Source organism: Camelus dromedarius, chromosome 6 (genome assembly GCF_036321535.1).
Source record: "Camelus dromedarius isolate mCamDro1 chromosome 6, mCamDro1.pat, whole genome shotgun sequence".
Taxonomy (NCBI): domain Eukaryota; kingdom Metazoa; phylum Chordata; class Mammalia; order Artiodactyla; family Camelidae; genus Camelus; species Camelus dromedarius.
The window spans coordinates 39,022,154-39,040,216 of NC_087441.1; the positions used below are offsets into that span (position 1 = coordinate 39,022,154).

Consider the following 18,063-nt stretch of genomic DNA (forward strand, 5'->3'; position numbering starts at 1 on the left):
AACATCTTAATGTGTTTAATCCCTCTTTAACGGTAACTAATCCTCCTTCCAGTCGTATTTCTGGCTCTAGGCTTGAGAAAGACAGGAGAATCGCCTACTGCCAATCCCCCTCAAACCTCTACAAAATTAGCTTTCAAAACCCAAAACAATTTGTAAAATTTAGGCACTTAAATTTGTAAATGTAGGCATTGGCTCTAAGCATATCCAGTGTTATCTATTTGCAAATTTCTAGGTTCAATTTGAATGCAGTCAACTGAATGAGAAAATGATGGGTTTCCCTGGTAGGACATTTACTGAATGGAGAAAACACTATGACACTGTGTGTGAGGAAGACACTGATGTCGTGCACAAGAATATGTATAATGCCTGTGACCCTTTAAAAGTTATTTTCCTCGTGAAGAATGAGAAGCCCAATTCACTGTCATTTTAACTTCAAATTTTTGTGCAGTAATGGGAGAAAAAATCTATGTCATGAATCCATGGTAATATGAAACATGGAATGTAACAGCATTATGAATAATTTGTTATAAATGTATCCCTGGATCCTGAGCCACAGGCAAATACAGCATCTCATGAAGTGTCCAATTGTACCTCATTCTCTTAGGCTGCAGACTCTCAATATTCTATATGCCCAAGTACAAATGCTACAAATATGATACAAAAGTTAAATAGTGGGTATTTAGTGAGGCTGGCCAAAGCCTGCTAATTTTTGCTCTCCCCGCCTCCCCCTCTCCGAACCCCCATGCAGTACTATTACCTATTTGGTTACCTACCATTTCAATTTATGTTCACCTAAGATCAGGGAAGTAATGAAATAAAAGAATGAGTGGTTTCCAGTGGACTCCAGTGTAATCATATTTAAAATTTCATTTCTTAGCATCACTGCCTGAGTTTAAAGTGAACAGGACAATGAAAGATCACAGTTTCAAGGCCCCTTTGCTGACCTCAGTAATATAGAAGGGACTTGCCAGAGCAACTTGCTCCTAAATGTTTGCAAGGCTCAGGATGAGAGTCCAAATGGAGGTCCACTTATCTTATATCTGATTATTTAAAACAGATCAAACTAACAAACTGCGAAATAAAATGTGCCTGTCCTCCTATTTGGACGACTTACTTCCGTAATGAACTGGTAGGTAGGTTTGAATTTAGAATTCCTAGACTCCTGGAGTTTCACATGGAAACATGGTGGGGGAAGAGCGACCCACAAACTCCTGCTCTTATAGCCTCTGCTCCTTTGCTCACCATGAAAGGCCTGTTGTGAATACTCCAGCCTCCGCATCCAAGATCCACCCACACACATACCCCAAACAGCTGGGTACAGGCCTCAGGCCTATGTAGCCTGAGGATGGATGGGAGGAGCCCCACGTAGGCTCAGGAGGCAGGCCTGAGCTCTTTGGATGGGGAATGGGCCCTAGGGACCTGAAATGTGGGCTAGAAGGACACATTCACTCAGGCTATGGACTCCTTGTCTCTTGGGGAGGAGACCAGCTGGAGGAAGGCAGAAACAGAGCCCTCTGAAATGTGAGGCCCAGAGATGGCTTCTCTCCCTTTAGGTTTTAAGGGCATTACTGCTGTAGAGAAGTTGACTCTAAGGACCTGGGGTCATTTGAGATGGAGAGGAAAGAGTTTTTAAATATAAAAAAAAATTATATATATTGTAATAAGAAGTGTTTTCAGAAAAAGCTGTTATATTTGAGAAAGAGTAAAGGAGGGTGATCAAGGTAAAAGAAGATATTTTATGAGGGCGGCAGACTGGGAAGAAGTTTTCAGGTCCTCAGTTTTGGGTGAAGGACAATAGAACAAAAGAAGCTCGTAACAGCTCGGGTTTTACAGTATAGAAAATAGCCCTCTGGTAGATAAGGGGAAAGAACCTCTAAGGTATACTGGAACAAAAGGAGAAGTGAAGGAAACAGGAAATTTAAGCAAACTCCAAAATATGGAACTGATGTGTTTCTAACTAGAAACTAAAAGAAGAAAACTTATATAAGCCACAAAGACCAAAAGCAGCTATACTAATAGAAACTGATGAAGGAAATACCTAAAAACCATAACAAATGAGCAGATTTAGATGATATTCAGCCAAGCATATTAGAATTAGTGAACATAAAAGTCTGTAATAAGTGTAACTATTTTCCTTTTATTAGATTTTAGAACTAAGATACCAAAGGAAATCTTTGTATTAGAAGAAATAAAGCAAGAGATGCTTGAGAACGAGGAGATCTATTATAATGGAAATATACAGCACTTTCCTGTTCTTTTGCAAAGCTTGCTCTATGTCCTATATATAGATGTATAGTTCAAATCACTTCATTTTAGCCACTTGCTGAAGCAATACATGTTAAGCATTGCTTTAGAAGTTGATAAATCTTCTTTTATTACAATTCTGATCTTCTTGTTGATCATCTATAATCCTGTTTTCAACATGTAAGTAATATTACACCATGGCAAAGTGGTTTGCCACGCAAACTGAGAAGAAACTACATGACCTTCACAGATGGTAGACAAAAGTCAGAGGAGAAGTCAAAGGGTAACCCTGAGTTCAACAAATATTAGTGGGCATACTGCGTCCTGACCACTGTGTGAGTTGTCAGTACAGTGATGAAAAAACAGACATGGATGATCATTGCTTCTGATTTCCACCCTAGTCCATGGCTTCCTGAGCCAGACACCCTGCCAGTCATGAAACCGTGACCACACTGACCAGTCCCCAAGGAAATTTTACTTCCATTTAAAAAAAAAAAAACCACCTGATGATCACTTTGTATAAAGACTGCAACATCCTTTAGGACCCAATAAATACTGACTAACATGGATTTGTAATTTTTTTCTTACTTAGAACTTTTAAGGAAAAGATTTTTTTATTACACAATTCATTTATTCATTTTTTTAATAAAACAACTGTAATATTTTGTTCCCTCCCTTCTAATCATTAGGGCAGAATATCTTTAAAAATAGAAGTAGTTAATACTTTCACTTACATTTAGAATCCATATTTTCACCTTAAAAAAAAATCTTTTAAGTAATGTATTTTACTCATAGGTCAACTGTAAATGACACCATCAACCAGACACACACTGACACCTGAGGAAGGTAACCTGGTCAGCTATGCTCCACTCTACAAATGAGAAACAGCATGTCCTTTCCTCATTAGCAATGCCTCGTACTTAAGACATCTTGAAGTAGCTGAGCACGTTCTATCAATACAATCTCATAAGTATGTTGGCCAACAGGGAACCAGTGAAAGAGTGAACTCTCTCTCTTCCCTTTAGACAGGCATTCAGTGCTTACTGTATGCTAAATGCGGAGGATTCCAAAAGGGGTAGATGAGGGTCTATTCCCTGGAGGAGTTGACAGTCTTGTGGGGGAGAAAAGCATACAAAGGAAGAACTGCAATACCAAATTAACACGTGCTAAAGTTGACGCAGGTGCTAGTAGGCAATAATATAAATAATTACCGTTTATTGAGCAACTATTACATGTAAAGAACTTTATATATACTTCATGTCAAACTGTCACAGCAATCTGCAAGTATAGAAATGTCTTCAATTCAAAGCAGAAGTTCAAAAAGGTTATATGATTTGTTTGAAAAAAATGTGTGAAAGGTTATGAGTTTGAAGACAAAATTCAAGCCCAAAATTCCACAGAGCACTTTATTTCGATGGACCATATTATCTCCATACTCAAGATGCAAAATATTTAATTTTATACCTCAATTTTGTTTAAATTCTAATTTCTTAAATGAAAAATAGTTTGAATATGCTTGCACTCGGCAGACACGCCTTCTTCTACTTCAGCACGAATCATTAAGCATTGATGACTAACATGAGTCATTAAGAACTACACCACTGATCCGAATGTTTCACATTTGAGATTCCTGTATAAACAAAGACTCCCTCTAGAATATAAACTCCCTACAAAAGGACATTAATAAACATTTGTTGAATAAATAACATGAAAAAGTTGAAAATAACAGTGTGTCATAAAGAATACTTCATAGACAGGAATTTGTTAATGAAGGACATGCATATAGTAATATATTAAATTTTGGTCGAGATTAAAACTTGCCTCACATGATAGAAGGGAATCTCCTAATTCCTTTAACCCTACCACAAGAACTGCATCAGAGTTTCTTGCTCTCCATGAATAACTTGTGCTTCCCGACCTTGATGCCTTTACTTTGTCAAGCTCTCCACTGGGAATGCCCTTCTTCCTGCGTGGCCTCTCTTCTTATCCATACCTTAATGCACAGCTTCAGTGCATGAAGCTTTGCCTGGTCCCTTAGGCAAAATTCATTTCTCTGTCCTTCGAACTCCTCTCTTGGTCATTTATCCCATGCGGCTTTATACCTCGTACTATTGGTGTGTGTATACACGACTTACCTCCCCTACTGACCTATAAGATTGGGAGGAAGGGAATTGTATCTTTGCCTTCATTGGATTCCCCCTTAGAAACTACTGTAAAGAAAAAACCTCATTTATTGGATGAGTCAATGTGTTCTGGTAGAAATCTGGAAACTGATAAAACACAAATTCTCTTAAATCTAATAGTTTTCAATAATCATCTCCCAGGACTGTGCATTTCCAAACTACTGTTAAAATATTGGGGTTGACCAAAAGTCTTATACCTAATCAATGTATATAAAGGCCATGTAATCAGTATATTTAGGCAGAAAGACTGTTGCTAGAAATATAAATCCCAACACTTTGCAATGACCACTGAAGTGCTTTAGCACATTTCATATCCAGTTTCTTCTGGAACCAATAAGATAATCTTTCCCCTTTAATCTTCCTTTTAGTCTGCCTAGGACCATGTTATCATCTGAGTGATGATTTAGTGTCTTTGAGAAGAGATAATAAATGACCAGCTCTCTGTCTTCCTAACAGCTGAAGATAAACCTCATAAAACCGCGGAGAGTAATTTCATGAGAAGTAAGTATACATGGATTTTTCATCTCACTTGCAACATTTTACATCATCATTTTGTTGTTATTATATTACCCTAAGATAAATCTTGCTAGGAAACATTTGCTAGAAATATTCTAGCATAACAAGAATATATAATGGTTAATGTTGAATAAAAAGTGAGTCTGCCTCACTGTGGGATAACAAGTTTTTATAATTTATATACCAATACCCAATGACTATCCTGCAGATTACTCTGAATAAAGATTCCCAAATATTTCATAGTTCTTTCTCTCTATATGATTTTTTAAGCTATTTTTATTTAAAAAGTTATACGATAAGTGCTTTAAAATCCTGGGTATGATTAGCTAATTTCTCTAAGAAAATATCTTGTGATTCTCTAACAAAATTGTGTTCCTTTATTAGCATCAACTGTCCTCAGCCTTATATCAAGTGACAGACACGATTTACATTTTAGGAATAAAGAAGAATGATTGATTAATTTTATGTCCACATTTTAAAGTGACCATGTTGTATTTTAATAGGACAAATGAAATTATTGCTCCTCTTTTTTTAGTACCGAAATATTTAGCTTGTTTCTAATACTTTTCTTCATTTGCTGATCAATTTATACCTGTACCTATACGTCCTCTTTTCCATTTCGTCATTATACAGAATTCCTGAAACATATGTTCCCACTGAGCTAGTAGCCCTGATGGTAGTTTACACTACACAAATGATAACTGATAAGGAAATGATGGGATTAAGCTGTTCAGGGACTTGCAATAACTTACTATGATAAGAGCAGCTGCCATATCAGTTTTATTAACCCACTAAATCACCACTAATAAATAAGATAATAGCTTTTGTCCGTCATGTCTGAAAACCAAGATTTGACTGATCAAAGTCTACAAGAAATTAAAATGTAACTTCAAGTCAAACAGTTCACCGTATGTGTGAAATCTCATGAAATCTACTCGATAGGCTCAACCGTGTTCTCCGTTACCCCGCTGAGCCGTTGTGAGCAAGGGTGGGCCACAGGCTCTTTTACTAATCGTTGTCTCTTTAGGGTTTAGTCAGCACCAGGATACTCAGGAAAATGCCATTTAAATAAATGAATATTAATAGTGAAAGTTTTTTGACATGTACCCTATCTTACTATTCTTTGCACCTCAAAAATTCTTTAGCACCACGCTTTGTACATCCATATAAAAATGAATGGATTGATTATTATCCTTGCTATAATTCATTCACAACATAAATTAGGCAAGAATTACTTTTCATTAGAAGCGTTTTTGTATCTAGAGAATTTTGTTTCATTTTTATTATTCAAAATCTAAATTAAAAATTTTTGCACAGGAGAAAAATCAGGATATATTATTGGCATTTGTAGTAAATCAAAGAGGAGAAAGGAAAACACAAAGCAAAGTCAGTTTTTATCTTGGTTGGTATCGAGAATGTGTAGAATCTGCCATTGGGGTTGTTGGTTTTCCTGACAGCGAGGGGATGGTAAGAGTGAAGGAAGGGATGGAGAGATGAGCTTATTATTTATTTATAGGTAAATTAATACCAAATTTATTTATATTTTTGGAATAATTCAATGGAAATTTAGTGATTGTATGTTTGGGGCAGTATAATAAAAACTACAACAATAAAAAGTTTTGCAAATTTACTAGTAAAATTGGGAGAAATTATAAATTCCTGTTTCTCCAAAATATGCGTACTTCTTCAATTATATTTTTGTGTTTCATCAGTTGTTCATATTTCTATAGACATAAAAATATTTTCCATAAAATTAAAATTTTTGCAACATTAAATACTCAATAGAAATGATGATTGTGAAGATAATATACCAACACAGAGAGCATTGCAGGCAAAAATCAAAAGCAGAAAAAAATTTGTGTTTGTGCTATAAATTTGCTCTTATAAAAACATAAATATTATCTCTAAGTAAATATAAAATAACTTAAAATGCCTTATGATTGATGCTTGAGAAAATGTTAGCTCTTTAAAGAAGAATCTAATATATTAATAAATGTTTAAAAATCTTAAATAGGAAAAAAATAAAATTTATACCTCAAAAAATCAAAAGTTCAATTACACAATTCTTTGTTGATATGATGGATATCAGAAAGAAGTATTTACTAGTTTGACAAAGCACAATCTTTAGAGCCACCTAAACCTGATTTAAATCCCAACATTGTTATTTTATAGTATCTGTGTGGCCTTGGCAAAGTCAATGATCTTTGAACTGTAGTTTCCTCATTTGTAAAACACAGTAATTCCAAGCTTGCATTGTCATTGTAAGGATAAGAGAGGGTGTGTGTGTTGTGCGTGTGTGTGCACATATGTGTGTGTAGTGCTCAATAAATAATAACTTTTAATTGCACTGCTGATTTTTGGATGCACTAAGCGATTAATTTCGTATTATTACAGACAGGGAGGTTGAAAGCACATTCATGTCTCCATTCATTCCGATATTTTATTTCATTTAATTCCCACACCAAAACTGATGGATAATGGCATGCCCAACTTATTGATGAAAAGCTGAACAATTCATCTAGCTACATATGGGAGCATGAGATTAAAGCTCAGATTTGTCCAACTTTAAACCACATGCTCTTAACCACTAGGCAAGGCTGCCTCTTGATAATAAAAAAAACTAAGGAAATTTCTTGGAAGTAAATAAAGACAGGAAAACCATCTTGCTAAGAATAATTACATCAAAACATTACCGATTGTGAAATACACAAACTCTGTATCTTGCTGTACTTTGTTTACATATGGAAAATTTCTTTCTCCCCATGATAGCAAAATACCAAAAATATAATATGCAAGTTATGCAAAGCAAATGCCATATCAGGAAGGTAGGAAAAAATTCAAACTGTTAATGCTATGCTCTTGGGCACATCTGCTCTTAGATATCAGGCAAATTGCCTGAAGTCACCACATATTGTTACAGAAACCCACTCACTGGAGCCTCACTGTGTCACAATGGACAAGTTAATGATTCATCCCTAATCCTAAAGGCTCCTTCTAGGATTAATTGACTTTCTCTGCAGCCTGCCTGCCTGTCCCCTTGTAGATCCTGTGAAGAGGATTTCTCTGCATTGCTTTGCCTCTTTTTCTACTATCTATCTACTTCAAACACTATCTAATCTTTTCTCTACCCACTCAACTCAGTAGGAATCAAATCCAGTAGAAATTAGCCAGTTAAATTGATTCTGCTTTGCAAAAAGCTGACTTGGTTAGAAGGAACAAGCCAATTTTGCCTTTTTCAACCTGGCATTTCATTTCTCAGGCCACAATACTGTTAACATGAACAGGAATCAATTAGGTAGACTTTAACTGATAATCTATTATGTAACAGACCACGGAAGAAATATTAAAATAGGTGTGACAAAGTCTTTATACTCAAAATATGATCTTTTGAGGGGAGGAGATAATTTTGCATGAAGACAGGTACCAAAAACTGCTATGAGGGCACAAAGAAAAAGCCTACAATAAATTAGGAGGCTCAGAAAAGATTCAAAAGAAGAGGAAGTTCATGAGACATTCTTTTAAATGGACAGGATTTCAACATACCTACAGGGGAAAGGACATTTTCCATGGAGGAAGACAGCATAATAAAAGAATGATGGCTGAGAGGTAAGCAAAGTGCACCAGGGAATAAATTGGTGCGGGCATAGGCTACATGCTGAAAAGTGAGAAGTAGAGACAAGGGAAGACAATGGTGGGACTAAATCATAACGGACCTTGAATGTTAAGGTGAGAAAAGTCTGTCTTGAGTAGGTGAAAGTGTCGGAGAATAATACTCATATGACTGAATCTGATCTTTAGAAGGTCAATTTCGAAGAACTGAATTGAGTAGACTGGAAAGCCAGAGTCAAGGCCAGGTTTTGAAAGTGAGAAAATGGAGAGAGACAGATTCAAGAGAATTCATAGAGTAGGATCTATGTTTTGGCAAGTGTCTAAGGCTGACCAGCCACCAGAAGAGTCACAAGTCACATGTGGGTACCGAGCACTTGAAATGTGACTAGTCTGAATTGTGATATGCTGTAGGTATAAAATACACACCGGATCTCAAATACTTGGTAGGAAAGAAAGAATGTAAAATATCTCATTACTACTTTTAGTTTTTATTATATAGTTAAAAGATATTGTTTTGGATTTGTTGGCTTAAATATTAAAATAATTTCCCCTGTTCCATCTTACTTTTTTAATGTGGCTATTAACAATTTTTGAATTAAATATATGGCCCCATTATGTTTCTTTGGACAAGGCTGAACTAGGTGTTAGGGCAGAATGTGACACTAGACAAACTAGAAAATTAGTGGGAGAAGAGGGAAGAGGACTTGGTAGTGCTGTGACAGAGAAGCCAGTGGGAAAGTTTTATGTACTTATTTATTTTAAGAGGGCATTATCAGCAGGTTCAAATGCTCAACAGGTGCCAAGGAAGATGAGCAACAATAAAAATGAACCATTGAGTTTTTGCCCAGGTAAAGAAATGGACTAGGACAGAGGCATGTGATCAGTGGGAAGGGACGTGAGCAGACAGCTACTCTCAAGAAACAGCAAAGAGAAGAAAAATAACAGCGATCATGAAGAGTACAGCAGGTTTGAGATGATTTTATTTTTGTCAACATAGAAGAGATCTGGATATGTTTGTAGGCAGAAGGAAAGGAAAAACTAAAAATACAGCAGACAGAAGAAATACTGGATGAACAGGAACCTGTAACTGGGGGTTCTACAGAGATTGCCACAGGAGGAAAGAAGAGCTGAAGCTATCGAGAGAGAATGTGTCCATTTCTGGTGTACAGCATACTGCTTCAGTCATACATGAACATACATGTATTTCATTTTCATATTCTTTTTCACCGTAAGTTGCTACAAGATATTGAATACAGTTCCCTGTGCTATACAGTATGAACTTATTCATCTATTATATATATATTAGTATCTGCAAATCTTGCCACATCAGAAGTTGACAGAACATTGTAAACTGAGTATACTTCATAAAGTAAAAAAGAAAGAGAGAATATGTTGACTGCTTATTTTATATTTCTATTGAGTCATTTGTGCATATCATTTGTCTTGAAGGGAAAAGAAGGGAATATTCAGGGATTATTATCTGGGAAAGAAAACCAGAGGAAGACTCTGGACCACGCTTCAACCTCTGGTTTTGGCCTTGCTCTTTGGAGGTGTTGTGGATTCTGTCTGATCACTTGTGGAGCCACATGCATTTCCCTTTCATGTCAGTGGTACCTTCAGCAGTGGCTTTAAGATTATGCAAATGAGTCATTTAAATTACCTCATCAGAAAAAAATAATATATTGTGATTTTTCTGTGTAAATTTTGCTTTTTAAACATTATTCTAAAATCCACTTATATTTCTTTTTAGTTCTCACTGTTGGTAAAAAGTCTCCTTTATCAAGAAGAGACTACCAGAGGGGAGGGTATAGCTCAGTGGTAGAGTGTGAGCTTAGCATGTACAAGGTTCTGAGTTCAATTCCCAGTACCGCCATTAAAAAGAATTTTAAAATACATAAACCTAATTACCTCCCCACCCCCGAAAAAAAGAATACCTAGTTCAAATCACTGATAAAGACAATACTTATTTTACATTGTGTCAGTCCTCATGTGCAGAGTATCATATGTAAGATCTGATATGTGCTCATCAGCATGTCTTACTTTGAATGGCCTCTTGTTCCAAGACGCCGGGTCGTCAAGAGGGGGAATTTTTGACGAATTGTCTAAAAAGAAAGTCAATTACTTTAGTTTTTAGAAAGTGTATGACTCTATTGCAAGCCTCTCATAACCAATTAATTCTAGCAAGCAAATGTTGAACTTTGAGTAAATATTTAGTCTGGAAAAAGTAATATCATACACATATTGATAAGCAATGATACATCAGCAAAGGGAGAGAGGTACTTTTTTGATGAAATTGTTCTACTGCCCTTTTCTCAATTTCCAAATCAGATCATACAGATACCTGCTCTTGCTTGATGCTACTACCAATGCAATTGTTACTTTATTGACGTACCTTGTAGGAATATTTGGGCTTCTTTATAATAATTCTTTGTGATACTGAGCCACAATTAAATATCTATCTCCAATCCTGCAAGTTTCTCTGACTTACCAGATAGCCACAGCAGTGTTTGAAATTTTTTCTTTTCTATGTTTCTTTCTCTAAGTTGGCTAAAAATTAACATCTGATTAAAGAACAAAAATCTCTTCTACTTAAAACAGGAGTTTTAACCTGCATTTTAGGAGATCCATATACGATCTCCTAAAGGCTCCATGGCAAACGTTTTATATGTGTTAATTTCTTGGGGACTGGTTCTGTAGTTTTTAGTAAGAGTCTCAAGGTGTTTCATGACTCCGCAAAGAGTCAATTTAAGTATTACTGCCATAAGGTAGACTAATAAAATATTAAAGCTAAAATGGATATTAGAAGTTGTCTTATGCAATCTCCTCATTTTATAGAACAAGCAAACTGAGTTTTGAGGAGGTTAAGTGCTTTTCAGATGTCACAACAAATTAGAGTCTAGGCTAGAACCTAAATCACTGGGTTACCATGCATTTACCACATTGTGTCCTATAAATAAATAGGTTCCCAAAATAAATAAATAAATAATTTTATTTAAAAAAAAAAAACAACTGAGAAGCTAGACCATACTAATCATTATTTTCTAGACAATGAGTCCCTCTACAGGTTAGAATTTGGATTTCAGTTTGTAAGAGAGGCAATATTTGAAATCTAAGCTTCCTACAGTTTTTCTGGGATATCCGAGGTTCTTAGACAATAGGGTAGGACAAGATTCTCAAAAGACAAGGTTTTCCCAAGAGACTGATATTGTTTCCTGATTCTCCAAATGAAATCAACATGTATAAGTACAGTAAGTGTCATTACATAGATTCCCATCCTAACCATACAGGGTGTAAGAAGTTTTTTAAATGAGAGAAATTCAACCAGTCCCATCACAACATCTTGGAGTTTAGGGTATAAATATACACATAGTGAAAAGGAGAATTAGGAGAGCAATTGATGAAACAGAATAAACACAATCACCAATTACATCAACAAGATACTTGTCATCTCCACGTAATTTTGCTTCTCAGTACAGACTATAACATACTCTTTAATGTGTCCCTCGTAGAAGGGAAATATTACTGCTCAAAAGGAGTTTCTGATTAGTTAGGGTTCTAATATTCAATACATATAGTAGTTCAAGGTAAAACAAATAGTAGGGAATATCAAGGTAAAACACATAATAGTTCCAAATACAACCCTTAAGATATTTCATTTACAAACTAGATTTCTTAATAATCTGTAAGAAAACTTTCTCAGGTGAATCTGTTTCCATACTGTGACTTCAGTTGTAAGGTGGTATAGCCAATATATGCCACTTACCTTTCCAAAGGTGGCTGCACAGGCTGGTTCCAATTTCTCTTTCCTGCAGAAATCTAAATAGTGTGCATAAAGGATGCACCGGGGTAAGCAAACTCCTTCACATACAATGTAGTTCTCTTCAAGCCTAAGAAAAAGGGCAAAAATTTAAGTCAAACTTTTCTTTTATTTCCTCCCCTTCTCCCCTCTCATTGATTTAGTGCTCCTTTTGAATACATACTATATGAATGAGATCATGAGCAGACAAGAGTAGACTTATTTTATTCTGGATATTATTAAAAATCAGACCACAAGGATTAAAATCAGAAGAGCAAGAACTCCAATGAACACCTGCTAGCACAATTAAAATACAGTGGCTAAGCTAAAACCACTCCTGCCTGGTCCATATCCCAAAGAATAGGTCTTACTTCTATGTAAATCCTCATTGTTCATCACGGTTTGTTCTGTGATATACAAATATGAACAGTGAAATTGAAGGTGACGGGTTTTAAAAATAACATTCTCAACTCTAAAGGGCTGCCAGGCTTCAGTTTGGCAAATGCCTACAATCTCCTAGTTTCACTCAAACTAGTTCTGAACCATGAATAGTTACGGAAGCATGGTAATGCATTTATTTGCAAAATACATAAATTCACTTCACTGGAGTCTGAAATGGTAGTGATCTATTTCTATCCTTACACCTTTCTGCTGTAATCAGTTCTGTAATAATTGCCTAAAAGATCCTGTACACTTGAAATATAGATGTCTTCAAACATATATAAAGTCAGCTCTATAGTTTATACATAATTATATAAACTTTGAAGATTTAGAGGTAATTCTACTTAATTTGGATGTCTGCAATTGCAATTAAACACAATTTATGGAGATGTAGTAACATATACTTAAGTGTTATAAACATCTGAACAGCAATCAAGAAATCAGAACTTATAGATTTTACTCCTAATTTTTCTAACATTTCAGTATGATTTTGGTTAAAATTTACTTATACCTTTTTATGTATAGTAAAATCATAATCATTACTATGTAAGAACAACACAATATAGAATATGAATTCAGATTGAAATTGAGTGGAACTCCTCAAGACTTCTGATTTAACAGGTCCAAAAGTGCATGAGATAAAAGCTTCAGGACACATCTCCTAAGCAGGTAAAGGATCCATTTTTCTATGACAGAGGGAAAAAAAGAACCAAAGCCAGGTAAAACTTGCATACATAAATGCAAACACCTAGCTGAAAACTGAAGTTACTCAAGCAGATTTTTCATTTTCATTTTCAATTCTACCTTTTAACATCCCCACCATAATCTATAATGTTAAGAGAAAATTATCATTAATATAAATAACTCACTTAGGTTTTTTAAAAAAATTATAATACTTTTTTAGGAGAGAGCGTGGAAAATTCAAACAAAAAGAACAACATTTTATAGTTTCAAGAATATGAAAATTATTAAGAAATATTCAACTATTTAAAATTATATTTTAATGACACATGTAATAATGCCTACTTTTCACCTGGCTATTTTGAACAAAAAGAACAACATTTTATAGTTTCAAGAATATGAAAATTATTAAGAAATATTCAACTATTTAAAATTATATTTTAATGACACATGTAATAATGCCTACTTTTCACCTGGCTATTTTGATGTAGGCACTGTCTTTGTCTTCAAAATACTGAATAATCCTAGACATAAGCATAATTTTATGTATGATTTTTTTCCTTTAATTCTAAGCATTTATAAAATGAAAACCCATTTGTTTCTATTCAAAACTGAATAATAAATGTGATCATTCAAAAAACCACAATATCTCTGAAATCAAAACCTTTTGCCCCAATTATCCTAATGAATATAGTTGTATCCTAAATATTTCAGATAATTGGCTCAATCACTCACTGCTCTAGTGTGTTCTTAACCAGTAAATGTGATATCAACTTCAACAGTTAAGCCATGGCTTTAGAATATTTAGTTTATATTTCAAGTATTTGAAAGAGTTAAGGACATAAACACAAAAATGTAGTATATGCAAATTGTAACTCAATGTTAAAATAAAATGCACTAGTTTTTTTAAAGACACTATTTTTTCTACTATATTCTTCTAAAGTTTATATCATAATTTACATATAAACAGATTATGTAACTAATCAGTAAATAGATCTTTTACCTTATTTGCATGTTATTTGGAATTTGGAAGGAAATTTAAATTTCTATTTCTTCACACAATATAAGTAAGTTTAATATTATGTTTTTACTTTAGATTCCTCTTCCTTTTAGAACAATATTACAAAATGTTCTGTATACGTAGAGAGACTACTGATAAACTCTTGGTTTTAAAAGATTTTCCATAAAATCCAATTAGTGAAATATCACTATAATACATCATATATGACTGGTACTATAAAATTAGTTGAACATTTATTTAAAATAATAGCAACATCTTAACTGACTTTTCTGTCTTCTAGTTCAAACACATTTCATCTAGTTCAAACACATGGCCAATACACAATTTTTAATATGCCTTCTATGGATAAAGGTACTGTTAAGATCCTTCCTCCTTTTGTTTTTAAGAACCAAGCTTTCTAAACATAACACTACCAAATAATAAATATATAAGGACTGAACTGATTGCATATTAAGCAAATAAGTCCATAAAAACATTCCTTATTGCTTACATTTGAAGAAATTATAGTTTCAGTCAATAATGAACAAAGTGTATTGCAGATCATTTTTCATCAGTACTAGAATATGTCTCTGTACCAAATAGTCTGTGAAAACAATTTTTGAATAAATTTCTAATTGCTCTGTTAAATTTTCCCCCAAAAAGTCTGAAGGAGAAGCAAATTGAGAAAAGCATAGAATCTGAAAATACTGACTTAAAAATTCAACAGGTGCTTAAGGGTACCCCTGTGGGCCAGTCTTACCACTGCAGAGTGAGCTGAGTCTGTTTCTTTTTATCCTTCATAATCTGTGTGATGGTTTTCTTCTGAGAGAGGTGTGGGTCGGTTGCTTTGATTTTGCTGTCGTGATTGTCCGCATCCTCTTCTTCAGAGGAAAAGTTACCGTTGCTTAAATGCATTTCTGATTATAAGTTAAAAAGACGATAATCAGAATATAAAATCAATTCAGTAGCTTCTAAATGTACCCTGGCGTCAAATGGGGTGGCCTATGGCGGGTTGGGAGGAGAGCTCTGTAAAATCCCTTAGAATTTCTAGTTGACACTTTCCTAGGGGAAATACAAAGATCGGGACAGGACATTACACATATATGTACGTTTGGGTTGTGTGTATTTTTATTACTGGATGCCCTTTATAGAATATATCCGCGTCCCAATCATGTCTCGGGAGCGGGCAGAGCACTCACCTGATTTAACTCCCACCAGCAGCTCCGGGTCGTTCCCTTTCTCCCCGCTGCCCAGCGCGCCCCCGGGCTGCGCTTCAGCCGCCAGGTACACCCTTTCTTCGGGGTAAACGAGCAAACCCGTGCCCAGGAGCTGCACACAGCACTCCTCCTGGACTTCAGGGGAAACTTGTGGAGAAGCCTGCGCCTGTAGGAAGGCGTCTTCCAGCTCCGGGACCTTGGCCATCCTCCTGGCCGCCGAGCCTTGGGCACCCGCCGCTGGACCGGCTCCCTGCCGAGCCCCGATCCCGGGGCGGGGCTGGGCGGGGCGGGGCCCGGGCCCCGGGGCCTCTGGGGCGGGGGCGGAGGCCGCGGGCTCGGGATCCCCGGGCGTCGTGGGGAAGGAAGGCCGGGCACAGGTAAGCTCAGACCGCCCTGGGAGCCGGGTGGGCAGAGGCAGGACTGCTTTTCTCCACCTGTTTGCCACCCGGCCAGATGCTCAACTCGGAACTCACTTCCTCACCTGCGCCCATCGAGCCCGTGCACTGGACTCCCATTTCCCACATCTCCTCCCCCTTTTTCCTCCCCTTCTCTCATCTTGCGCTGGGACGGAGGACCCTATTCACACCCAAAGCCCCCAGAGAGAACCGAGGAAGCTCCTCTGTCATCTCCGGGGGGAAAGCAGCTGTCCCCATCCCTACTCCCGGGAGACAACGATGCATCCGCGGACAGCCTTGACTCGGCACGCCCGGGCCAGGAGAGGAGGAACCAAAGCACCGCTCACTCTCTGCACAAGGGCTGGTTTGATTTATTCCTGGAGAAATCCTAGGGGTTGGTGGGGGCTATTCTCGATAACTTGGGGACAGACACCATCGAGTCCACAAGTGTCCAGACTGCCCTGCTTGCGGGCACAGAATGCCAGGCCTCTCCGCCCTCCAGGGACTGGCCCTGAGCTTGAAGGAAAATGTGCATTCGCTTCCTACATATTCTGTAATTTAAACGCATCCCTTCGGACTCATCTCTTGCGCTTAGCGGTCGTGCCGTGGACGTTTGCTGCTATGAAAAATGAAATCTCCACATTTTATTTCCAATTCAAAATGGCAAGAGAGTCGCGCGGTTTAAAATACCTTGTTCGCTCTTTAAGAAGGAGAAGTCAGTAGACTTGGGGTCTGTTTTGCCTGCCTGCCACATAATCTTTCCTTCCTCCCATCTTCTGTTCATTTGACAGATACGCCCTGTGCTTACTATACTCTTGGTGTTCTCCAGAAAGAGCAAGAATCCCGCTTTGGCTCACAGTGCCTCACCACAAACTACAACCTGTCATCTTCGCTTGGAGCATTAGAAAGTGAAATCACCCCTGAATTTTAGCTTAATATTAAACTATGTTACATTGAAATATAATATTAAAAAATGGGACCCAAGGTGGTGTATGGCTGAAGGGTGAAGTAGGGGGAGGAGTAATGTGTTTTAAGAGCATTACCTTGCCTAAGTAGCCAAGATTGTGAATGTATTTGCCCCTTCCCCATTTTCAGCACCACTTGCTGGGAAAGGCACCACCTCTCTGTCAAAGGTTTTCTCCTTACCTGGTACCTCCAGCAGCTGGGTCCAGACTGGGGCCATCCACCCATCCACACACCCAAAGCTCTGAGGCTGTCCTACCACCACTACTCCCTACAACCCTGCCTATCAATCTCCTCCACTCAGTTCCCCCCGAAGCCTCAGAGCTCTCTCAGTCCATGGCACTTAGCTCTACAACATTAAAGTTTAGAATGTTCTTCTTTACAAAGACACCCTCAGACTCATTCTGTAAAGTCATAGTGGTTCACTGTCTGTACACAAAGACTCTGCCCATTTGTATCATACATTCAGAAGAAAAAACATACAGGAAAATCACTGGGATTTAAAAAAATTATTTTAAATGCCACTTGATAGCCAGGTTGTGTGTGTGTGTGTGTGTGTGTGTGTGTGTGTGTAAGTCATACAGACACTAAGTGAATATCTGGCAATAACCCAGTTGAATTGATCAGCGAAAACACAAAACATTTAACACCCTCCGTGAACTTTTTGCCTTCATTTTGAGTAAACTCTGACTAACAAAATTAATGTAAGTTATTTGTACTTCTGAGAATCTGAAAGACCTGTAATAAGTAAAGAAATTGAATCAGTAATAAAAACACTTCCAACATATAACAGCTCAAGATGAGATGGTGTCAATGTTGAATTATACCAAATGTTTAAAAAAGAGTTAATGCTAATCTCTCTCAAACTTGTGAGATGAAGTAAAAGTGGTGCTCTGAGCCAGGGGGAAAAAGCTGTTACCATCCTAAGTTGCCATTTGTAATTATTAATAATTAATCTGAGGTCATGAGAACAATGTTGTGGAGTCATAATAGTAATAAGAAGTCATAAAACTTAGGC

General features: G+C 36.8%; 1 protein-coding gene across 1 annotated transcript in view; it reads right to left on the bottom strand.

Annotated features, from left to right (window-relative positions):
* The window catches only part of RFX6 (regulatory factor X6), a 48,124-nt gene extending 31,780 nt beyond the window's left edge, over window positions 1–16,344 (bottom strand). The window contains exons 1-4 of the mRNA XM_010979156.3: window positions 15,670–16,344; window positions 15,231–15,387; window positions 12,316–12,439; window positions 10,593–10,654 (exon numbers count right to left, since the gene is read on the bottom strand). Coding sequence (XP_010977458.1) covers window positions 10,593–10,654; window positions 12,316–12,439; window positions 15,231–15,387; window positions 15,670–15,892 — 566 coding nt within the window. The 5' untranslated portion in view covers window positions 15,893–16,344. The remainder of the gene's footprint in view (window positions 1–10,592; window positions 10,655–12,315; window positions 12,440–15,230; window positions 15,388–15,669) is intronic.
* Between the last annotated feature and the right edge of the window lie 1,719 nt (window positions 16,345–18,063).